At 40.8% G+C, this 26,556-nt stretch overlaps 1 protein-coding gene across 3 annotated transcripts in view; it reads right to left on the reverse strand.

The window, feature by feature from the left end:
- Positions 1 to 26,556, reverse strand: part of LOC149446022 (pterin-4-alpha-carbinolamine dehydratase 2-like) — a 229,722-nt gene that overhangs the window by 197,859 nt on the left and 5,307 nt on the right. For all 3 annotated transcript variants that reach the window (XM_089653139.1, XM_089653141.1, XM_089653140.1), the window contains exon 2: positions 18,442 to 18,573. In XM_089653139.1, coding sequence (XP_089509265.1) covers positions 18,442 to 18,573 — 132 coding nt within the window. The remainder of the gene's footprint in view (positions 1 to 18,441; positions 18,574 to 26,556) is intronic.

Raw genomic sequence — 26,556 nt, forward strand, 5'->3', positions numbered from 1 at the left:
CTATGTATTTTACGGTTGTCTGTGTCTGGCCTGGTAAGATTACAAAGACTAGGAAATTGGGTACAATGCCCCCCCATTTACACTGTTTTTGCCAACATCCCAAATATTGAAACAGACAACAACTAAGGAAATATCCACCTGGGACTTTGAAAGGCAAAAAAAGTGTGTACACAGGTATAAAACAATAAATGTTCATAGCAACAAATTATTTTTGATAAAAAGAATTGAAAGACTCAGTGAGGTTGAGCTGCAGTACAACAATGTATGACTTAAAAGTAGAAAACATACACGGTGTGCATATCCCAACAGTCTGTAATTATTACAGACTGTCCGGATATGCACACCGTATATGTTTTCTACTTTTAAGCTTTAAGGGGGCGTGGTTGGGGGCAGGGTTGGGGATGGGGCGTGGTTGGGGGCAGGGTTGGGGATGGGGCGGGGTTGGAGGCGGGCCTGGGCAAGGTTGGGTGGGGCAACTGGTGGAGAGCAAGGTTTGTGCCTTGCTAGTAGGTCTAGACTCGAAATTTTAAGCCCTGGTCTAGACTTACCTAACCACTCAGGACCGGCATGTATTGAGGTTGTTAAAAAAAATAAAATAAGGTTGCCCACTGAAGTCAAATGCAATCTTCCATTATAAGTGATAGAAAGTTGAAAGGATGAAAACTTAAATAGATTGAAATTGAATGGTTTGCAATAGCTAGATGTCATGGGTGCCCTCACAGCACTTCAACCCCCCCCCAAAACAAGGTTGAACAGTAATTTGCTTGCGGTTTCTTCCTTCAGATCTTTTCCAGGTTTACCATTTTTGGGTTCCTACTTTGCCTTGAGGGTCCTATTGAGCCACACCATATCTACCATTGCATGCATACTCTACCAAGACTACAGACAAAATGTCCTTACACACTGCATAAATGCTAACAGAGAGCCCCAAAACCAAAGACCGTACATCACTCCCCTGCTCACTCCCCTTGAAGCTAATGGACTGAAAGCAGCTCAAGACTGCTCTGTCCCTTTTGACCTATTCCACGTGACATACTCAGTGCATGCACTCCTTGACCAGAAGTTTAGGAAAGGAGTGCTGGGAATGCTGGAGACAACAACTTATAAAATGTAAGAGTTTGGGCTATAAAGAAATGCTTTACTGAAGAATGCTTAATGGGTTGATATGAATGTATTAATGTCAAAAACAGTGAGAATTTAATACTACTTTAAGTGCAATTTCTGTCCAAAGCCTGTGTTGTCTGGGATTATAGGATTTCCTCAAAGCATACCGAAGAAACATGAATCCTTGCAGGGTGGCAGTGCTAACACCTAAAAAGAAAAACCTGCTTTCTGACAACTGAACAGTTTATTGACCGTCTGTAATGGCCCCCATTGGGAGCTTCTACATATGGTGAAATGATCACATTTTCCACAATTTGAGTCATAAAGCAAATATTATGATTATAACAATATTGATACAAAAGGAAATGAATGAAACATTAAAAACATGCATAGAATAAGTCATGATTTCATGTTCAGAGATAATATCCATAAATGAAATAGATGTATACATTAAATCTATCACAATATCTGTCCATGGAATTATACGATTTCCACAATTCCATATTCTTATCCAGCTTTTAAAAAAATTGTTTAACCTACATCTGAAAGCATTTTCAAACAAATGGCATTCAATGTCCATGATCTCGAGGCCCTGATCTTCCTACATGATTAACATCTGTTGATGTACAGTTCAGAGCTTCTGAGAGTCTGGCAAGCATTTGAAAAATGACACAATTTTCCATGCGTGTTATCACTGACAAGTCAGAAATGAACTGAAGCCAGTAATCAAATTGGCATCATATGTGAAGCACAAATAAGGAACACCTACTGTACTATTGGTCCATTTCTTTCTGTAAGTTATGAAAAGTGATGTTGTTCCTTGAAGTAGAACTAGCACCAGATGAACACATGGCATGTTCAATGTGAATTACTACAATACATGTGAATATATGTACTTTGACATAACTTTGGGCTTTTATAGAACAAAAGGAAATTGAAAAATGTGAATGATATTATTGTCAGACAGGACAGATGCCTAAAAAAAAAAACTGTTTTTTTAAAGACATCTTCAGATAAAAGCAAATCTTGATGCCAGGGTTGATGCCAGCAAACCAAAAAAAATGGATTTTGGACTTACTAGTAGAATGTGTTTCTTGGAGTACAGAATATAGGCTCTAAAAATCATTACAATTGGGTTAGAAGCAGCCTCATTCAGGTGAATGGACGCAGGCATAAAAACGAAGGATGCAAGGACATTCCCCTTTGTTACACCCCCCTCCCCCCCATCTCTGTAGCAAGCAATAGGGAAATCAAAAACAGAGGGAAGGGACATTTATCCCATACTGTACTCCAAGAAACTGATTTACAGATACGTCAAAAATCCTATTTTCTGACTTGTACAGAGTAAGACGTAGGTCCTTTAATCATTGGGTCCAGGGTATGCAAAAGTAGTCCAAATGAGCAGTGGGCAACAGATAAAAATGCCAACAGACCAACACAACACGATCAAGAAAGGATATGCAAAAGTAGTCCAAATGAGAGGTGGACAACAGAAAACAATGCCAACAGACCAACACAACAAGATCAAGAAAGTGTCAAGAAAGGACTGAAAGACTTGGGGAGCAGCTTGTTAGCACAGTATACCCGAAAGTGACATCAAAAGGAGGCTTGAACATCCACTGGGTAGAACTTAAACATGTGAACAGAAGACCAGGTGGCAACCTTGTAAATCTGAGAAACAGATGTCTGATGCTGAAAGCCCAAGAAGTACTAGAAGATATGGTAGAATGCCTTGTCTGATCAATCTAACATGTGCAAGAAAATAAGGTACCTGGGTAAACCCCAGTAAGCAAAAAGAGGGAATCAGATTGCCCTGAACAGACAGTAAACAAGTGATAAATTCTCACAGTGCGCACCACACTTTCGGAGCAGGTCATTAGGAAGAAGGACAATGTCTTGAATAAGGTTGAAAGCAGACACCATTTTTGGGGGAAGGAGGACTTGGAGGTTAGGAATGACCAATTTCTAGTGGCCCTCAGAGATGTGTGGACTGACACAGGGAAATGCAGGCTTCAAGTAAGGTATAAAACAATATAATTTATTAAAGGTTATACAATACACAAATGCAGTGCAAACAAACCAAACCTAAACTAATATAAATATGTACAACGAAGTGCAAACAAAATCCAAACCTTAACTGATATAAATATGTAGTCAGGCAGGCCGGGTCGGTAGCTAACGGGCAGACAAGGTACAAAGGAGCAGGCAGAAGAGTGGTCAGGAATAGCCAGGGTCGGTACGGGCAGAGTTCAAGCAGTGTCAGAGTCCAGCAGGAGCGTCAGGCAGGCAGGAGGCAGGATACAGGATACAGGGCACAAGGGAGCAATACACCAAGGCACTGACTGCAGGCCTGGTCCTGCTTTAATACACCTCCTGCAATCAGCCTCAGGTGATGGCCTGATTGCAGGGGTGAGACACTGGCTGCTAAGAGCACCTGCTTGCCAGCACTGGTACTGCAGCCCACAAGGCAGGTAAGCCCCAGCACTACCAGAGATAAGACCATTCCTGACACTCAGGCACTTCAACAGCCAGAGACAGAGAAACAAAATGGAATACTAACCCTTGGGAAAGAAAATCTGTATGGTCTGGAAGGGCCTATGGAGTGTTTGCCAGGTGTTTGAGAACATCCGAATACCACACCCTTCAGTTTGGTACAATCAGAATCACCGGAATGCCCTCCATCTCGACCTCTGTGACAAAATATCATCCCTGTCCTGCCGAAACCTAGCCACTTCTGATTACAACAGTTCACCGTCATCCTCCCTAGACAAGTTCACCCCCTTCACTACACACAGAAATCAGGCCTTGATCCCTACAAACTTGGCAAACAAATGACACCAGAAGTCTCAAAAAATGTAGCCGCGCTCTTGAGCACCTGCGGCATAAGACTAAGTCTCAGAAAGACTTCTACTTATATAAATCTGCCCTCTAAAATTTCAATTCCTGCCTCCTCACTGCCTATTTTATCACTCTCATTAACACCTTCTCATCCAGCCCATCAATTCTTTTCTACCTTCAACTCTCTACTCTCCATTGCCTCCACCCACTAACTCAGTCACTGCTCATCGCCCATCACTTCAAAAATAAGACTGACACAATCTCCTCTGTACAGATACCTCCCCCCACTTAAAAACCCATGTCCACAGGAACACTCAACACTTCCCTCATTCAACCCCAGTACTATAGACGAGGTTGCTAAACTTTTTTCTAACTCCCACCTAACCATCTTCCCCCTGGACCCCGTTACCTGGAAAATGTTCTGTCACCCTCTGGCTCTATCCTGCACTCTCCAACTCATCTTTAATCTCTCCCCCTCTTTTTGCATCTTCCCAAACTCTCTAAAACATGCACTAGTCAGCCCCTATACTTAAAAAGCCTTCCTTGTAAACCAACAATCTTAACAACCTATGCCCCATCTCCTTGTTCCCCTTTTCCCCCCAAACTCCTTGAAGGTCTGGTCTACAACCGACTGAGTTTGACTTCAGTCTGGATTTTGCCCTCAACACTCCATGGAAACTTCTCTCCTAAAACTCACAAATGATCTACTAATGGCATAAAACCAATGGACAGTATTCTGTACCCCTATTCCTGGACCTCTCTGCTACCTTTGACACAGTGGACCACTCCCTACTTAATAAAATCCCTTTGGTCTTTGTGACTGTACTCTTTACTGGTTCTCATCCTACCTGTCCCACCGCACCTTCAGTGTTACTTACAACTTCTACTTCCTCTTCTCCTCTTACTTTCCTTGCTGGGATCCCCCAAGGTTCTGTTCTTGGGCCTCTCCTGTTCTTGATCTATATCTCCTCCCCGGGTTCCCATGGCTTCCAATACTATTTCTACGCTGATGAACCAAATCTATCACTCTACCCCTCAGTGCACTTCATCAGTCTCCACATGCATCACTAATTTACTAATAGACAGACTGGATGTAACACCACTTCCTCAATCTGAATATACCCAAAACCGAGTTTATAATATCTCCTTCCTCACATGCCCATTACCCTGACTTCCCTGTCATGATCGACGGCTCGGCTGTCGACCCATCCCCGCATGCCAAGGTGCTAGGTGTAATCCTAGACTCTGAAATCTCCTTTCGGACCCACATCCAATGTCAAAAGCCTGCCGCCTCAACCTCCGCAACATCTCTAAAATATGCCCCTTCCTAACCTATGACACCACAAAGCTCCTAGTCCACTCGATAGTCATCTTTTGTTTTGACTAGAACTCCCGCCTCACTAGTTTACCTATCCCTCCCTGCCAATCCCTCCACTGGCTTCAGCTCACCCAACAAATTGGATTCAAAATACTAACAACAACTTAGAAAGCCATCCAAAACTCTATCCCCAGCTACATCACTAACCTAGTCTCAAAATACCAACCTAACTGTTCTCTACGTCGCTACCAAGTCCACCGACTCTCTAGCTCCCTGGTCACCTCCAGGACTTCTCCTGAGCTTCCTCTGCCCCAACCTGTCCGACTATCTCCTACGATCCATAGAAACCCTTCTCTTCAGAGAAGCCCATCTCATCTCCACCTAACAACTGTACTTCTATTTTCTCCATCAGCTCATCCCCCACAGTTATTAACTTTTTCATCTCTTGACCCTCCCTCTTAGATTGTAAGCTCTTACAAGCAGGGCCCTCTGATTCTTACTGTACTAAATTGTATTGTACAGTTGCAAGAAAAAGTATGTGAACCCCTTGGGATTACGTGGAGTTTTGCATGAATTGGGCATAAAATGTGCTCTGAACGTCATCTAAGTCACAACAATAGAAGAACACAGTCTGCTGAACATAATTCTACACAAACATTAGATGTTGCCATGGTTTAATTGCACATAACATGTAAACATTCACAGTGCAGGGAGGAAAAAGTATGTGAGGCCCTAGCTTAATGACTTCTCCCAGAGCTAATTGGAGCCAGGAGTGAGCCAACCTTGACTCCAATCAGTGTGATGATATTGGATGTGTTGCTAACAGCTGTCCTGCCCTTAAAAAACACACACCTGTTTTGGGTTTACGGGTTTCAAGAAGCACTGTCTGATGTGAACCATGCCTCGCAGAAAAGAGCTCTCAGAAGACCTACGATCAAGAATTGTTGACTTGCATGAAGCTGGAAAGGGTTACAAAAGTATCTCCAAAAGCCTTGATGTTCATGTGTCTACGGTAAGACAGACTGTCTACAAGTGGATAAAGTTTAGCACTGTTGCTACTCTCCCTAGATGTGGTCGTCCTGTAAAAATGACTGCAAGAGCACAGGGCAGAATGCTGCATGAGGTAAAGAAGAATCCCAGAGTGTCAGCTAAAGACCTACAGAAATCTCTGGCACATGCTAACATTTTTGTTGACCCATCTACAATAAGGAAAACATTAAACAAGAATGGAGTACATGGGAGGACACCACGGAGGAAGCCATTGCTGTCCAAAAAGAATATTGCAGCACATTTGAAGTTTGCAAAAGAGCACCTGGATGTTCCACAGCACTACTGGCAACATATACTGTGGACAGATGAAACCAAGATTGAGTTGTTTGGGAAGAACACACAACACTATGTGTGGAGAAAAAAAGGCACAGCACACCAACATCAAAACCTCATCCCCACTGTAAAACATGGCGGAGGGAGCATCATGGTTTGGGGCTGCTTTGCTGCCTCAGGGCCTGGAGGGATTGTTGTCATTGATGGGAAAATGAATTCCAGAGTTTATCAAGACATTTTGCAGGAAAAAGTACGACCATCTGTCCGCCAACTGAAGCTCTGCAGAGGATGGGTGATGCAACAGGACAATCACCCAAAGCATACAAGTAATTCAACAAAACAATGGCTGCAACAGCATAGAATACGCCTTCTGGATTGGCCCAGTCAGAGTCCTGACCTCAACCCGATTGAAATGCTGTGGCATGACCTTAAGAGAGCGATTCACACCAGACATCCCAAGAATATTGCTACACTGAAACAGTTTTGTGAAGAGGAGTGGTCCAAAATTACTCCAGATCATTGTGCAGGTCTGATCTGCAACTACAGGAAACGTTGGGTTGAGGTTATTGCTGCCAAAGGAGGGTCAACCAGTTATTAAGTCCAAAGGTTCACATACTTTTTCCTCCCTGCACTGTGAATGTTTACATGTTATGTGCAATTAAACCATGGCAACATCTAATGTTTGTGTAGTATTATGTTCAGCAGACTGTGTTCTTCTATTGTGACTTAGATGACGTTCAGAGCACATTTTATGCCCAATTCATGCAAAACTCCACGTAATCCCAAGGGGTTCACATACTTTTTCTTGCAACTGTAATAGTGCCATCTACCCTTAAATCGCTGAGTAAACTGCTGGCACTATATAAATCCTGTAAAAAAATAATTTTAAAAAAATCCTGAGGTGCAGACGAGGCAGAATCTAGGAGGGGCAGAATGGCATAGATCAGGCTAAACTAACCCCACGATGTCAAAGTGTCCACTGCAAATGCCCAGTGGATATCAGTGCATCCACGTCCAGTGTCCAACACCTGCTGCAAAGGGCAGAAAATCTACCTGACAATTTTCCTCACCTGGGATGTGGATGACAAACAGAACCAGAAGGTGCAGTTCTACCCAACAGAGAATCAAGTCTGCTTCCTTTTCTGTGGCGTAACTTCTGGTGCCTCTTTGATTCTTCGTGTAGGCAATGGCCAGGACATTGTCTAACTGGATTCTCATTGGAAGTCCTTGCAATACAAGAATCCAGTGTTGAAGAGACAAACAAATCACTCTGAACTCTAAAATGTTGATGGAAAGGTTAGCTATCTACCACAACCAAATCCTCAGCACTGAAAGCGCATCCAAGACTACTGCCCATCAAGACAGGCTGGCATTTGTTATAAGAATCCTCCACATCTTTGGAAGAAAAGACTTGAGCATGTAAGCAGAGGGACAAAAGCTTGTCCAAAGGAAATAATATTGTGGACAGTGTTGTGTCTAAGGCTGGTCCAAATACTCTAACCTGTGGGATGGGTCCAGCCATGAGGATCAGATTGAGGATCCAACTGAAGCTCTGTAGAGGCTGTACTGTCTGTTAGATGCTAGCCAATAGGGTCAGGAAAGACTGGTCCTTTAATAGAAGATTATCCAGATACCCTACAACATGAATCCTCTGAGCATAGAGGAGAGGCAGAACTGGGACAAGCACCAAGGTGAAAACTCATAGGGCCCTGGCCAGTCCAAAAGGGAAGGACACCAAATTGGTAATTCTGATCACCTACTGCAAAATTCAGATAGTGTTGATAGGGCAAAAAGATATGAATGTGTAAGTAAGCATGGAAAAAACCTTGATGGTAGTACACTGCACGCACAGTTAATGGTAATAATAACGCAACACAACTTAACACCTGTGAGGGAAATCTTGTTTCCCCACCATGCTGGAACTGGATCAAAAAGTAAGGTACAGCACCATGCAAATACAGTTAGGTCCATATATATTTGGACACATGCACAATTTTCATACTTTTGGCTCTGTATATTGCACCAGAATAAATTAAAATGAAACAATCCAAATGAATTTGAAGTATAGACTTTAAGCTTTAATTCAAGGGGTGAAACATAAATATCAAGTACAAATTTTAGAAACTGCAACCATTTTTATACACAGTCCCTCCATTTTCAGGGGCTCAAATGTAATTTGACAAATTAATAAATACAATCATAAATAAAATGTTCATTTTAAATATTTTGTTGAGAATTCTTTACTGGCAATGACTTCCTGAAGTCTGAAACCCATGGACATTACCAAAGACTGGGTTTCCTCCTGATGCTTTGCCAGGCTCTAACTGCAGCTGTCTTCAGTTGTTCTTTGTTTGTGGGACTTTCTGACTTTAGTTTTGCCTTCAGGAAGTGAAATGAATGCTCAATTAGGTTGAGATCAGGTGATTGACTCGGCCACTGCAGAATATTCCACTTCTTTTTCTTCAAAAGCTCCTGGGTTGCTTTTGCAGTGTGTTTTGGATCATTGTCCATCTGTACTGTGAAGCGCCATCCAATCAACTGATGCATTTGGCTGAATCTGGACTGACAGTATATCTCTAAATACTGCAGAATTCATCCGGCTGCTTCTGTCTTCTGTCACATCATCAATAAACACCAATGACCCAGTGCCACAGAAAGCTATGCATGCCCATGCCATCACACTGACTCCACCATGTTTTACAGAGAACGTTGTGTGCTTTGGATCATGAGCTGTTCCAAGCCTTCTCCACTTTTTTCTTCCAGTCATTCTGGTACAGATTAATCTTAGTTTCTTCCGTCCAAAGAAAGCTTTTCCAGAGCTGTTCTGGCAACGTCTAATCTGGCTTTTCTATTCTTCAGGCTTATGAATGGTTTGCACCTTGTGGTGAACCCTCTATTTGCTCTCGTGAAGTCTTCTCTTGATTGTAGGCTTTGACAATGATAAGCCCACCTCCTGGAGAGTGTCCTTCACTTGTCTGGATGTTGTGAATGGGTTTTTCTTTACCATAGAGAGGATCCTGCGATCATCCACCACTGTTGTCTTCCGTGGACGTCCATGCCTTTATATATTGCTGAGCTCACCAGTGCATTCTTCTTTCCTCAGAATGTGCCAAACTGTTGATTTGGCCACTCCTAATGTGGCTGATATTTCTCTGATGCATTAGTTTCACTTTTGAAGCCTTACAATGGCCTGTTTCACTTGCATGGACAGCTCCTTTGAACACATGATGTAGGTTCACAGCAATAGATTCCAAATGCAAATACCACACTTAGAATCAACTCCAGAACTTTTACCTGCTTAATTGATGAAGAAATAACAAAGAAGTAGCCCACACCTGGCCATGAAACAGCTTTTGATTCAAAAGTCCAATTACTTTTGGTCCATTGAAAATGGGGGGATGGTTACTCTTAAGAGCTGTAATTCCTAAACCCTTCCTCCAATTTGGATGTACATGCCCTCAAATTAAACCTGAGAGTGTGCACTTTCAGCCCATATCCATTATATAACTATAGGTTGAATATGTTTTGGTAAATACCTGAAAAAATCTAAAATTGTGCCTGTGTCCAAATATATATGAACCTAACTGTAGGTTCAGAAAAGTGAAACTGATTCAGAAACTGGTTAAATGTAGATATTTATATTGTGTGTATAATAGTTTAACCACTTGACCTCCAGAGGATTTACCCCCCTTAATGACCAGGCCGAAATTTACGTCCTTTTTTTCACACAAATAGAGCTTTCTTTCGGTGGTATTTGATCACCTGTGCGCTTTTTATTTTTCACGCTATAAACAAAAAAAGGCCAAAAATTTTGAAGAAAAACAATATTTTTTAACTTTCAGCTATAAAAAATATATAGTAAACTCTAAGTTGGTTATAAATTTAGGCCAAAATGTATTCTGCTACATGTTTTTGGTAAAAAAAAAATCCCAATGAGTGTATATTGATTGCTTTGTGTGGAAGTTATAGCGTCTACAAACTATGGTATAGATACTGCAATTTACACCATTTTTTTGCTATACAGCACTGCGCTAGTTTAAAGGGACAATTGCGCGGTCATGCAATATGGTACATAAATGAAATTTACATCCTTTTTTTCCCACAAATTGAGCTTTCTTTCGGTGGTATTTGATCGCCTGTGCAGTTTTTATTTTTGCGCTATAAAAAAAAAAAATGCTGACAATTTTGAGGAAAAAAAACAATATTTTGGACTTTTTGCTATAAAACATGTCCAATAAAAAAAAAAATTTAAAAATCAAATTTAGTCATAAATTTCTACCAAAATGCATTCGGCGACATGTCTTTGCTAAAAAAAAAAAACCAATACGTGTAAATTAATTGGTTTACGTGAAAGTTATAGCGTTTACAAATGGCGGGAAAGATACTGGGATTTTTAGTTTTTTTTTTATACTAATAATGGTGGCGATCATCAACTTATGGCGGCGATCAGTGACTTATGGTGGCGATCAGCGACTTATGGCGGGACTGCGGCAGACATTCTGACATTGGGGGGTACTGACTTGGGGTCACTGACATCCCCAGTGACACCAATACAGTGATCAGTGCAAAAAAAAAACACTGACACTGTACTAATGGCACTGGGGAAGAAGGGGTTAAGTTTATTTTTCAGGGAAGGGTTATCTGAGTGAGGGGGAGTGTTTTACTAGGGGGCGGGGGTGTGTACTGCAGGGAACACCGCTAATCGGGAGAGAGAAACTCTTCTGTCCCGATCAGCGTGTCCTGGAGCGGTCAGGGAACTGATAGAAAGCACAGCTACTGCAGCTGTGCTCTCTGTCAGCGATTGCCGCCGATCCCAGGGACATAGCCCGTAACGACCGGCTGTGACCCGGTGACTGACATCTGCGGCTGAGATCGGCGGGACAGGTAGGGCGGCGGCGCGCCTAGCGAGCGCCCCCTACCTGTTTACAAAACACACGTTTTAAAACGTGCTTTTGCCCAGCCGTGCTGCCCTGCCGCCGTATTTATATAGTGGCTGGGCGGCATGTGGTTAAAGGGTAAAATTCACCTTAAAAATGCACATATAGAAAACAAAATGAGCATTTATTAATTTTTCAAAATGGAAGCAGACAGCTTGCAGCTATGTTCAGTGGAGAAAGTAATTATTTGATCCCCTACAGATTTAGTAAGCTTGCCCACTTACAAAGAAATGAAGGGTCTATCATTTTTATCTTTGGTGTATTTTAAATGATAGAGACAGAATATCAACCAAAAATCGAGAAAAAAACATGATACAAATGTTATAAATTGTTTTGTAGTCGAGCGAGTAACATAAGTATTTGATGGTTATTTTGTATTTCTCCCATTTGCAAATAATTGCTACAACAGTTGTCTCCTTCTCACCAAGCGGATAGTCTTGTAGCCCATTTCAGCCTTGTGCAGGTCTACAATCTTTTCCCCGACGTCCTTTGACAGCTCTTTGGTCTTGCCCATGGTGGTGCCCAAGAAAGAAACAGGTGTCTTTTATACACATAACGAGTTGTCATCATTTTCCACACTGTATTTGGGTATTACAAGCAGCATCTATGATGTGTGGGTGGGTTAAGAACGCTTAAACAGCAGATTATACGAAAAGGTCATTGCTTTCTGGTAGATATTAGGTTCTGTGAGCTTACCAACAAAAGTGGGCACTATAATAATAAAATTGCTGGGGTGACTAGGAATTAACCCTGATGACCTTGATGCTCTAGGCCAAGGTCTATCAGACCCACCAAAAATCTGGCCTTGAATTTCCTGTGTTCTGTGCACTCTGCAGACTCATTTCAAGTGATGGTAATAGCCCTTCCCAATTCACGCTGAAGAGTACAGAACACCCTTTTGTTACAAAGCAGAGAACAGGGGAGGCATTCTGTAGTTGTAACACACTTTCTGTCCTAGGGTGAAAAAACAACTCTTCCAAAGATAACAGTGAGTGGTTGTTGTCACCTAGAATAGGAAGTGTTATACTGGTGGATCAAGAGAAGAAAAAACACCAAAAAAAAAAAAAGCAATGCAGCCACCACATTTAAAGACCGGTAAGCTGCAATGTATTACATTTTTGCACACATACATACATACATACACACCCTAAGAAAAGGTTTAAAGCATGGAAAAAAAATAAACACCAAAATCCAGTATATGTCTATTTAATGCTATTAGCCTGTAAAAGACAGACAATAGATGTTGCCACAACAAGGCAGCACACAGTGCTTTATTCTGACAGTGTCAGGTGTATAATAATCAAAGTGACTGCATCAGCCCAATCCTGCCTTTGTGTTTATAAGTCAAACCCTCTTAAAAACTGTAATCACAAATCAAATTCCCACAAATGTCTGCTAAACCAGAGATATGACATTTACAGTCATCTATAATTGCGAAAAGGGGAAGAGAACCATTGTAAAGATTAATGCTCTGCTCACAACATGCCAGAAAAAAAACAAACAAACAGTTATATATCTGCCCCTTTTACACAAACAAATGTAAGAGTCATATCCTTATTTGGCTACTAAACCTTTAAAGCAAAATTATATAACAGCCCCACCACCTCCTTTAATCTAGGTGTAAGCATATACGTACGGTAAAATTAAATTAAAATTAAAGAACTGTATTGATATATATTATACTTCATTTTGTCTTCACATCAACCACTTGTGCCCTTGAGTCTCTTACTCCCAATAACTCCCTTGAGTCCCAGTTCCAGAACATGTTTTTTTCTTCTCTTGGAGATGAGTTTGGTTCCATACTTGCAGTTGAGGGGTGGTAAAACACGTGTTTGAGCAGGTGGCAATGCTCACTTATTGATGTTCTGTATTTATGGAGGAGCAGCATTGTCATCCTAAGACAGGAAGGTGTTTGGACAACAGACCATCTCCTCCTCCCCTCATTTCCATAACACATGGAGAGGAGGTCTTTAGTCCACCGAACTGGGCAGGACTGATTGCACAGAATACAGGGAGACGTATTTTTTGGTCCAGTTAACTAGGCAGGACTGCTATCTGAGAACAGTGATGCAATAGGAGCTCAAGAAGTTAGGTGCTCACTGGATTTCTGGTAGGATCAACAGGTATTTTTTGCACTTATCAAACAGATATAGCAAAATGTTCAATGGAATATTTACCAGCAAAATAGGGAGTATACAAATTCATTGTTCTGGTTTTTAATATATATATATATATATATATATATATATATATATATACACACACACACATACATACACTTTAAATAGTGGCCAAAGTGTAGCAGCATACAAATGAACAATAAAATGCATATTTAGCAAAAACGCGAAACCAGTTATGCTGCCTCCAACAGTTTTCAGTCAATATACGTTTACATAACTTGCAGAACCCCACATATTTGGATCACAATAGAATAGGAAAATCTTTTGATTAAAAAAACAACACATTTAGCTTTAGGAAGGCTTTATTCCCCTTCTGTCACTTCATTGTGACACATGCAGAACAAAAAAATACTTGTCTGCGTAAATTGTTAATATTAAACTAGGTAGTGTTGGTTTGGACACAAATAAGCAACATTTTCATGTATGTGATTGCTAACATCCCTAACAACACTGCTTTTGCCATTAATGGAATTAGTCAACAATAGGTCACTGGAGCCATGATCTGTTGCATGCTGTAGCAGGATCAAAAGCTGGACACTGACAGCTGGCAGGGAATTGCAGGAACGGCTGAGGCCTAATGCTTTTTTAAAACTGCAATGGGACAAATATGCATTGTCCCAGCACAGTTTTAAAACAGCAACTGAGACTCCTTTGGTTAATATTAAGAATACTTAGCTGTGTGGTTGGCTCACTGATTTTCCCATAACTCTGCACTTACTCTTGCAATTACTCTTTAAATACATTTAAATATATTATTTTTTCTGTTCCACTATACCACTCACTTCAGGAAGTCATACAAATGATTACCGTGGTTTGCTAAAATTAATGACACCAACCACATGGAGAAGCCAACATTCACTCTGAGATGCAAAGTAGAGGCCTTCCGCTGAATGCAATTCATACATACTCCAGATTATATCACAATCTCTGCTAATCCTTCCAACTAAAATACGATATTTCATTTCTTCTTACAGGCTCTGCACACTCTGCATTGTGTTTCCCTGTGCTGCTACAGAATGCTCTGTAGCAGGATCGGAAATCCATGTTCAGCTCCTGATATTAGTGTTGGACTGCAGTTGTTACTGTGGAATGCACGAGACACGTAATGATGATGTGGTGCATTTCCTGTACTGACTTGCCTGATAGGCTCTGTGAAATGTGTGGCACAGCAGAGCATACGTGAATACGTTGCATAGAATTCAAAGAATTAAACAAGTGGGGATTCTTCACAAAGTACATTTTCAAAATTTAAGATTGTTCAAATTAATAGGATTAAGCTAATGATCATTGAAATACAATGTGGAAAGGGATTTATAATTTTACATTTGGACCACAACACTTTAACCAGTTGCGGATCGATCCACGCAGTGGATATACTGCTGCAGTGGGGCCGTTCTGCACTGAATCACGTATCTGGTATGTTATCTGTCTCGTCCGGGTAGTGATTCGTTACAGCAAAAGCCAATCAGTGGGTCCTGGCCAATTAATTATGGCCAGGACCTGCCGATCAGCAGAGCAGATGACAGGAAAAAGATCTGTGCAATGTAGAGCTCTGTCCTGACAGTTGTGATGTGCCGTTTTTTGTTTCACTGCAAAGGAAGGGAGTAATAACCAACACCATCCCTTATGAAAAAAAAAAAAAATTACATAAAATTTCATTTGGGTACAGTGTTGCATGATCGTGCAATTGTCAGTTAAAGTAGTACAGTGCTGAATAAACTTTATAAACGCTTTATAAAACTTTTGCTTTACATTATACATTTTTTTTTTTTTTTTTTTTTTAAAAAAGGAGGAGATGGGAATTGTCAGCTTCAACTGGAGAGCATCACAACGTTCAGTTCACTCACCAGCATAAGCTTCAGGGCCTGCCCACCTTTTTAGATCCTACACAGGAGTAGATTACAGTTCCCAGCTCTTTCAGAGAATTTAAATGCCAGGAGGCGGGCATTCTAATCATGTGATTGCTGTAATTACCTTTCACAACAGTCACAAGATCAGAAACTCCCAGTCGCAAATAAAGATTGGGCACTTCCTGTGACGTTTTAGTTACTGTGCTGGGAGTGCATTCTCAGCACAGAGAGCTGTTCCCTATGGATGCATATACACTATATCGTCAAAAGTATTGGGACACTCCTCCAAATCATTGGATATAGGGGTTCCAATCACTTCCATTACCACAGGTGTATAAAACCAAGCACCTAGGCATGCAGACTGCTTCTACAAACATTTGTGAAAGAATGGGTCGCTCTCAGGAGCTCAGTGAATTCAAGCGTGGTACCGTGAGAGGTTGCCACTTGTGCAATAAATCCATCCGTGACATTTCCTTGCTACTAAATATTCCACAGTCAACTGTTAGTGGTATTAAAACAAAGTGGAAGCAGCTCGGAACAACAGCAACTCAGCCACAAAGTGGTAGGCCATGTACATGATAGATCAGGATTAGCACATGCTGAAATGCACAGTGCACAGAAGTCGCCATCTGTTTGCAGAGTCAATAGCCAAAGACCTCCAAACTTCGAGTGGCCTTCGGATTAGCACAACAGTGTGTAGAGAGCTTCATGGAATGATTTTCCATGGCAGAGCAGCTACATCCAAGCCTTACATCACCAAGTGCAATGTACTCTGCAGTGAAGAATCATGCTTCTCTTTCTGGCAATCCAATAGAGGTGTCTGGGTTTGGCAGCTGCCAGGAGAACGGTACTTGCCTGACTGCATTGTGCCAAGTGTAAAGTTTGGTGGAGGGGGGGATTATGGTGTGGGATTGTTTTTCAGAGGCTGTGCTTGGCCCCGTAGTTCCAGTGAAGGGAACTCTTAAGGCGTCACAATACTAAAGACATTTTGTACAATTTCATGCTCCCAACCTTGTGGGAACAGTTTGGGGATGGCTTTTTCCTGTTCCAACATGTCTGCGCACCAGTGCAGAAAGCAAGGTCCATAAAGACATGGGCAAGTTTGGGTTGAAGGACCTTGACTCACCTGCACAGAGTCCCGACCTCAACCCGATAGAAACGTTTGGGATGAATTAGAGTGGAAACTGCAAGCCAGGCCTTCTCGTCTGACATCAGTGTCTGACCTCAAAATGCGCTTCTGGAAGAATGGTCAAACATTCCCATAGACACACTGCTAAACCTTGTGGACAGCCTTCCCAGAAGAGTTGAAGCTGTTATAGCTGCAAAGGGTGGGCCAACTCAATATTGAATCCTACGGACTAAGACTGGGATGCAATTAAAGTTCATGTGCTTGTAAAGTCCCAATACTTTTGGCAATATAATGTATGTAGCAACTTGGTCTTATAGCCCACCCACTCAGAGGCTGCATACATGCAACAGGTGAAGCAACTCAAAGTTCAGCCTCCGAACTATGCATCTCATAGCTATGTATCTGTTTCACTTAAGAACCCTGAGTCATATTTTTTCTCTCTCTAGCCTCTTCCTCCCTGTTCAACCACAAACAAGTGTGGACCCCTCGCCCATCCCCATCAGTGTTTCTGTCTCCAACTATGCCTGAGAAGCACAACCTAAATAAACCCCTCGTACTCCACTGGGCTACTGTTTCAAGCTATCAGGCACCCTTTCCATGCCAAAACTGCCACACACAATGCCACCTGCTACAGGTCACCAGTGTTCCCTATTACATGACAAATGATTCCCAGAGCATTATGGGTTAGTTAAGCAGAGAGCACAGCACAAGCAATTTCCTTACAAATACAATGGAATTTACTAAAGCCAGAGAGTGCAAAATCTGGTGCATCTGTGCATGGTAGCCAATCAACTTCTAACTTCAGCTTGTATAATTAAGACTTGACAAAAAAAAAAAAACGGAAGCCGGCTAGTTTCTATGCAGAACTGCACCAGATTTTGCCATCTTTAGTAAGTTAACCCCAATGTCTCTCATTAAAACAGTCTGTGTCAACCATTAAAACAGAGGAATGCCCCTCCAATTCATTCACTTGAGTGTTCGTTTCAACTTGACCTACTGATCTCTTTAAATGACAGGCTTTTTACAACAAAAGAAGCAAAGCAGAATAAAAAAAAACCTGAAAAGTTCTGCCTGCTGTCTAGATAGAAGATTATGAATATCCATATGCAATAGTTCATATTTTACCTGCCTAAAAATATATTTTTGTTTTATTTTGAATCTAAACCATAATAACAAAAAGGAAGAAAACACAATACAAACCAATATACATTACTTTTTTTGCTTAGTGTTTTCATTCCAGATGTGACAGAATTAAATAAAGAAAATATAAAAAAAAAACAAAAATAGATTGCCTTTTAATTATAAACTACTCAGCTGTTAGCCTCTGCTGAATAAAAGGAAAGAACTGATCTTTTTCTAACAAAGATGTTTACTTTTAATTTATAAAACGTATGTACCTACCACAGTCATATAGACATGCACAGGCACTGGGGTATGTTTGGGTGAAAACCTAGCAAATATGAAATTATCAGAACTGATACAGAGGGGTTGGTTTACTAAAACTGTGAAGTGCAAAACCTGGCACAGCTTTGCATGGTAGCCAATCAGTTTCTAAATTCAGCTATTCCATTACACTTTGACAATAAAACAAAGAAGCAGTTTGTTCCCTATGCAGAGCTGCACCAGATATGCACTTGCCAGTTTTGGAAAACCCCATAGTGTTCCTGAAAGCAGCGTTCACCGTGATGCTAATTTTTTTTCTATTTAAGAATAGCAAGCTTATAAATAACCAATTTGACATTTTTCAAAGATTTCAAGATACCTGGTTGAATGTCTTGAAGGCAAACTCTTTGTAGATGGCATCTCTAGCAGTGACCTCAATCCACCCCAAAGGCTGCAATTGTTGCAGAGCTTGTGCCCTTTCTTCAGGAGTTAGCAGGTGAGCCTCGGAAGTCTGCCAAACAGTAAAAAAAAGAAAAAAAAAAGTCAAAAACGTAATATTCAAATATAACTCAAAATTGCAAAGATGAGAAAGGCTAAAGGGAACCAAAAGCTCTCTGCTGAATCAGTGTGTAGCACAGCCTTTTTCAACCAGGGTGCCCAAGCACCCTGGGGTGCCTTTAGGTTTCTTCAGGGGTGCCTTGGGAAAATGCATACAAGTTGCCAAAAATTGTATACAAGTCAGCAGGTGGATTTAGCCTACCTTTTAGTTACACAAACTACATGTTTGAATTGTGCACCATTACAACCTTCTAGCAGCTAGCATCCTAACAACCAATGACGTCATCAGCTAATAAGAAGTATGTCAGGCGCCTGCACAGTATCCTTGTTTGACCCTCTCCATCAGCACGGGGGTCACATGAGGAGAGTAAGGGAGAAAATGGGGGTGAAGATAGACATTGGAATACTAGTCCGTACCAGTGTGCAAAAGGTGTGTTTGCTTTGGAAGGATAAATCACCTCTAAACGATGGGTGTCCTACGTGTTTGGATATTGCTGCGTTTATTAGAACTATTAATTTAGTTTTTACAGTTTAGAATGGGGTGCCTCGAGATTGTGCAGAATTTTAAAGGGTGCCTTGACTGAAAAAAGGTTGAGAAACACTGGTGTAGCACATACAGCTCTTTCACTGTTTTTTTTGGCCATCACCACCACTAGAGTGTACAATAACCATGGCTTCTATGGAGTAGGTCCCAGCAAGAAATTATAACCCAGAAGGTTGTGGTAAAAAGGAATACAAGCCCTCTATTAAACCAGTGTGTAGCACCGTAAAGCCTTCTTATAACAGAAGGTATTCTCATTCAAATTACATATCTATGTTTACATATACTGCACTGACCAAAAAGCCTGAAAACAGCTGTATGCAGCTTGGAAAAATATCTCTAAAATACTAGGTTGAATCTGTACTACACACCAGCGGTTCTGAATTAACAGTCGTTTTCATCTGATACTGTATTTTAGACCCTGTAATGTCATTACTGGTTCTCTCTGCCTTTCAATGCAAGGCAGGCAAATCATGGCTGGCGGGAGGGGCTGTACATACTTTCCAGAAAACAGCAGACTGCCCTAGGTAATGCCCACATGTGATAAGTCTCCATGATTGAAAAGAACTGAAATTCAATTAATGAAAGCGCTGGATGTCCTTCAGCCGAGAATTGAGGCAGGCTCTGATTTGCTGCAGTCACTAATGCACACTGTTAGAAGTTTACAGTATGCAGCAATATCAGATTAAGCAACTTCAGTACAGGAGAGGAGCCTGTACAACTATAGCTCAGCTTTATTTGGATTAGATCACATTTGGCATTTAGGAATAAACAAAGACTGAGGCTACATTCGCTGCACTCACACTATAGTTGCATGTGTTGCACTTGTGGTGCCATTCATTGGTAATGCCACCCCAAATGTGGCAAACAGACATGCTTCTGTGCATAGAAAAATAACCACAAATACAGCAAATAAATGCATAAGCTACTTTGCCACATTTGTCATTAAAATGATGAGATGTCCTCTGTATGTTGGGTGACAACAAGCAAAGGAACATACATATGCACAATGGGGCTTGAAGATGTTGATGCACAAAACGTACAAAATAAAGAATTATGTTAATAAGATTTCTCCTATCCCTACAAAGCTTAAGACCTCAATTCACACGGCCGATGATTTGAATGCCCCGTGAAGGGTTGTGTTTTGCCGCCACAGGGATGTATGGGTGTTGTAAGCATCCCCATGCCAGCATTCTCATAGATGTCTTTTCGGTCACAAGATGACTCTTGTCTGGTCTGGCTGAATTGGATGATGATCTCAATTCTAAACAAACAAAGTCAACCAACACTTCTCTAAAGAATTAGCAATTAGACGAGGTAGAAAAACGTTTCCAGTTCCTACTGTTCTTCCATGATAAGTGGCTGCAACACGCCACCCTACATATAGTTTAGATTTAGAAGCTATCAGACCCAGATGTCTAACTGTGCATGTACGCCTAATCATCCTTAAGGCTAGTACAAAAGATAGGCGACCAAAAGGTCAAAGGATTCCCCGGGGGACTTTAGAGGCAGAAGATATGAAACAAGAAATATATTAAAAAGACAAGTAATCAATCTTTATTATTAATTCAAAAAAGATGGCCAATGGGACAAAGGTAAAATACAATATGATACACCAATTAATTAAACCAGCATATACCCAAGTGTATTTAGAAATACAACAATATAGATACATGGCTTGCTTGGCGATAATAAAATCTTCCCATAATTGCCAACATGTTTCCCTACTTCAGGGGAAATTACTGGTATAATGATGAATTAGTAAATGTATCTGTGTAACTTGATTCAAAAATAAAAGTAGACATCCACAAAACAGAGGCAGTCTAGCCAAAATCAGCGCAAGATCTTTAAATTCACATCTCCAGCTCTGAAGGGGTTACTGCAAGGATCCCAGTGGGGCACCACCTGAAGGAAAGGCTAATCTGGTCATAGCAGAATAGCAGTCACAGCAGAGGTATGCTCAGCAAGGAAGTCAACCCTTAACCTCCCTGGCGGTATTCCCGAGTGTAGCTCAGGGTAAAGTTTCAGTACCAAAAGCGGTAACCCCGAGCTAAAATCGGGCTTACCATGCGGCGCTGCTCCGGCATCTGTTCTTCACTTACCTTGTCCTGCGCTCCCGCGATGTCTCTCCTGCAGTGTCCCCGGCAATGTAATCCGGCGGATGCCGGCATCTGTCATCTGGGTTCCGTTGCCTGCGAGCGTCGGGACATACGGGCGACGGAACTGGCGGGAAATTTGAAAATGACAAAAAGTGACATTCACTAAATACACTAAAATCACATAGTAGAACATTACTTTATGAAAAGTAATACATACACATACATTTTGTTCCTAGTGCTTTGGCCTATGCCCTGCCTTCATTTTTACTGTTTTTTCTGCCTGGAAACTGAGAAATGTCCATGGCGTCCAAAAAGCGTCCCTTTAGGTCAAAATCGGTTTTAGACCAGCTAGAGAACAGCAATAGTAAATTAGAACTACTTGCAGAATTGAGTGATAATGATTCGTCAGACACTGAAAACGATTTTGCGACTTTGCTCAGTGATGTGGGAACTTGGCGCTATATTTCAAATTTCAGTGTTTTTGGTTCAATTATATTATTGAATTACATTTATTTTATTATTTTTTATGATAATTTATTAAATTATAATTTATGATTTCGTGTTTAAAATTTTATCATACCCGGGATGTTTACTAGACTCTTGTTCGGACAGATTTCAGTGAGTTATTCCTAAAAATTACAGGCCTACAATAAAAAAAATACATATTTCCATGCAAAAAAATGTACTGCTTTGAGCACAGAAATATGGACATAATCAGACCGCTAGGGAGGTTAAGGCTAGGTTCACACCAATGCAGTTTGCATTTGATCCATTTCTGCATTGCCTTTTGCACCTGCATTTTTTAAGTGTTTTTCTTTTTTTTCTTTTTGCTAGGCAGATTTAAAATGAAAAACGCATCCAAAATGCAGAAAAACGCACTACATGCTTTTCTGCAGTGTTTCCATTGAAGTCTATGAACCAAAAACGCAACATTTTGCGTTCACAAAAGTCCCTGACCCTTTCCAAAAAAAACGCATCGGGTGAAAGCGCGAAGGTGTGAACATGTCCCATAGGAAAACATGTTAAATGGACTGTAGTGCATCTCTGCAAAATGCTGTGGAAAATGCTTAGATGTGAACCTAGGGTAACTAAGCGTTTTCTTAGGTGTTTATTGAGAGTTTATTAAGAACGGAGTTTTTCATATATTGTTTGAACAAAATAAGTTTGTAAATTGAGACAATGAGTCACATGGCCACTCAGATTTCAGAAAATGGAAAGTAAATACCATTGAGCCCTGGGCACCCTTTAATAATAATACAGAAGCTAACTGTCCCAGGAGCATTTTAAAATGAAGCCTGGACCCAGTGGCTTCTGAGGGACCCACGGAACCTGAAGGAAAGGATCAGCTCCTGGTCCTTCTACAGATTACTCCATAGCAGTACATTGATTTTGCATAGTGTTTACATTGGGGATGTAGAGATATCAAAACACCTATAAGTATGGAGGCTCAGGCAGAGCTGTTGTAGCTTTATCCAGTCTCTCCTTGCAGCTGTAGGGGACTGCTAGAATGATCTATGGCTGGCAAGTTGCATCCAACAATAGATCACTGTTAAAAGTGATCTGTTGTAATTGCATGGGGGAAACTGGATTAGGTTTCCACTCCTGAAATAAACCCCCAGATCACAACAATGTCAGAAGATAACATTTGCGTTCAACATCAACTGCTCACCTAAGTGAACACAATGTTATTTGAATTTTCACAAACCTGTGAAAAAAAAAAAATTGCTGTCATGCAAATTTGTGCCCTTGTCTATTCCAGGTTAATCTTTTCTTCATATTTTGTGCTAAGCATTCATACAAACCTTTTTTACTCCTGAGTGCATTACATTGTAGCATTGAAAGGAGAATAAAGCTCTCCTAAAAGTAAAGCTATATTTACTGAAAAAAAAAATTGAATATAGATTGGTGGATGTATCTTCGGAACAGGAGGGAATCTTGGGGAGTGGAGGAATGTGCCCAGAGTTGAGCTTTAAAATAAACCTAGTAGTATGTTTTCAAAGAAAACAAAAGGCTGCACTCACACCTGGGTAGAGCAATCTTTAGGCATTTTCAGCAGTTTTTATTTGATTGTTTTTGAGCATCTTTTCAAGTGTATACCAGCATTTTAGAAGCATATTCAAGCTGCAGAAAGTTTTGTTTTAGCCAATGGAAAGTGCTGGGGGAGGGACTAGTTCTAACAAGCTAAAAAAGTGCAATATGCCTGGAATATGCCAGCAAACACACTCAACTTGATAGTTTACAAGCATTTCCAGTGACGTCTAGGGGGCCTAAAATGAAAAAAATCCGCCTCAAATGCAGCTCATGTACCTTTTCAAGAGTCAAGTGTCGATCTACAAGTACCTGAGCATTCTCATATGTGAGCAGCCATCACTGAAATCCATGGGATTTAGGATGTTGAGAGTTTTGGAGCTTGAAGTTACAAAACGCTCAGGTGTCAATTTATTTCAGGTACTTATAGAGTGTTGTCAATTTACACAGCACTTTACATATATATTGTACATTCACATCAGTCCCTAACCCTCCAGGAGCGTACAATCTAAGGTGTCCATGCATCATGCTTCAGAATTTTCTTCTTTCCAACTGTCAAAATCCCTATGAAAATCAAGCTCTGGCTCTCCTCTCCAACCCTTCTGAACTTTGGAGCTGGTCCTACAGAAGGATGGGTGATCTGCATAATAGAGCAAATTGACTTTTGGGGCTCCTGGGCACTTTAGCAAAAGAACAGGTTTTTAGATAACTGTAGGTGCCTCCATTTAAAACCTGTTTCCAGTTTAAAAAGTTTACTGGCACAACAAGTTTATTTCTAAAGCCCAACTCTATAATACAATTAAAAAAAATAAAATTCTGCATTATGCATTACTTCATTTACTGCTTTTTGTTCCTGCCAAACACATCTTTGTAGCCCATCCTGCGGTGTTCTTGCTGAACACTTCAAGAGTGATTTGTTGCTCTGAGGACAAGCCACTATATGCCGCTTAAATCTTTGAAGAATGGTCCCCTCACTACCCCTGTGTACGTCTTCTGAAGCCAGAGGTCCCTGCCACTGAAAGTTTCACCATCATTAATAGGAAGTGTTCATGTCAAACAGACAGTGATATGAACACCCAGAAGAAGGATAGCAAGCATGTAAACAGAAAAGGTGTTGGGGAAGGTCACAGGATCGTGGTGTAAGATTGGTAAAATGTTGATATATTTATATTTTATACATTATCTGACTTTTCTGTTCCTGTAACATAAGGAGGTGTCATCATCATAAGCTCTAGTTAGTGTGTCCACACTGAATTATTAACATCAAGACTTACAGGCAGTATGTACAAAGAAGCACCTGCTCCACTTACATTTGAAGGCAAAATGTTCACTTTCAAGAGCCATAAACAATGACCTATATGCTGCAAAGTGCTCTTGTAGTCACTAGAGATCACAAACTGCCCGAGGCAGGCAGCCCCTGTATGTATTTAGCTACAGTGCAGAGATAAAAACCCTCAGGAAAAAGCAAAGAAACAAATGCCTTAACATATGAACTCTTCACAATTGACAGTCTGGATTGACATTTGATGGGAAGGGCAAATATAAATGTCTATAGGAAACCCCTGTACCTACAGCTGACCCCTCCCCTCACCTTATAGCCACACCTGAAGAAAACATGCGACCGCCCTCAACCCAATATCAGCCAACCTCACTCAAGGATTACTTCTCCTCACAACCCTTTATACACTATGGAAAACAGCAATGCACGAGGTCGGATATAAAAGTTTGAGACATTTTCATTGTTGCCTTCAACTGTTTACCTTCAGTATTAAAAATGTGAAGACAGCCTCCATATAACAGATACCTCTCTTTCCACCATTTGATGGTCTCCTAGTTATAAATTCATTGGGTATTATTGTGTGATGTTGCTGCCAATGGAATGTAAAAAAATTCTCTCTCTCTTGCTTACTAAATAAAGAATGTATTAACTAAAAGAAAATAAAAACCCAGAGATAAGAGGTACTGTTTCTTGGTATGCCCAAGTACAATAAAAGAGCTAATGTGTTACCCTTATAGGAAACTTGCACATGGGGTGCCAATGCCGATCCCCTAGTGAAGATGCAAGTTTCCCACCAGCCATGCTGATTCAACGTTTCCCGAGTCACTAAGCTGAAATAAGTATGATGATCAAATGTTCTGACTTCAGCTGTACAATGGCTCAAAAATCATTAAATCCTTTGGAACTGCCTAGGCAACTAGCATTTTCAAAAAGAGGTCAGCATGTCTCTGTAGTAAAACAGCACACAGTTAACCCTTTGATCGGCCAAAAGTTAACCCCTTTCTGCCCAGTGTCATTAGTACAGTGTCAGTGCTTTTTATTAGCACTGATCACTGTATTAGTGTCACTGGGGATGTCAGTTACAGCTAGTCAGTTCCCCCCCAGTGTCAGAATGCCCAACCGCAGTCCCGCTATAAGTCGCCGATCGCTGCCATTACTAGTATGAAAAAAATATTTAGATTCTAGTATACTGTCAATTGTAGATGCTATGACTTTCACTTACACTAATTAATTTACATGTATTGGTATTTTTTTCAGCAAAGACATGGAGCAGAATACATTTTGGCCTAAATTTATGAAGAAATTAGATTTTTACAATTTTTTATTGGATAGGTCTTATAGCAAATAGTCAAAAATATTGGGTTTATTTTTTTTTCCAAAACTGTCGATCTTTTTTTGTTTATAGCGCAAAAAAAACGCAAAATACCGCCGAAAGAAAGCTCTATTTGTGAGGAAAAAAAAGAACATAAATACCATTTATGTAAAGCTTTGCATGACCACGCAATTGTCAGTTAAAGTAATGCAACGCCACAGAAAATGGCCTGGTCAGGCAGGGGGTAAATCCTCCGGAGGGCAAGTGGTTAAAGGGCTGGTTCACCTTTATTAAAAAACTACCTATGCAGATAAGGGGCATCTATAGGGAAAAACCAACTGTGCAGCTTTGACAAAAGCTGAATAATGCTGCCCTTGCTATGGGTGTAGGCCATTTATGTATAGTTCTTCCTGAAGCATGGCTGGAATACTCCCAGGACGTTGCTAGGATGTTGCTAAGTGATTCCCATTCATTACTGCTCACCTTATCCATCACAGGAGTGAGCTCTCAAATGCTGAGCTCCATCAGGGGAGAGAAAGCACATGTGAGGGGTCTGAATCTGAGAAAAAGCTCTCTCCTGGGATGGTGGAGGTAAGCAGTAACGACTAGGTCTCACTTTCAATATTCAGCAACATCATGGGAGTATTCAGTCACACAGGTCAGTGTAAAGTTTGTTT

Source organism: Staurois parvus, unplaced genomic scaffold (assembly GCF_062004578.1).
Source record: "Staurois parvus isolate SC_StPar_1 unplaced genomic scaffold, SC_StPar_1.0 ptg000701l, whole genome shotgun sequence".
Taxonomy (NCBI): domain Eukaryota; kingdom Metazoa; phylum Chordata; class Amphibia; order Anura; family Ranidae; genus Staurois; species Staurois parvus.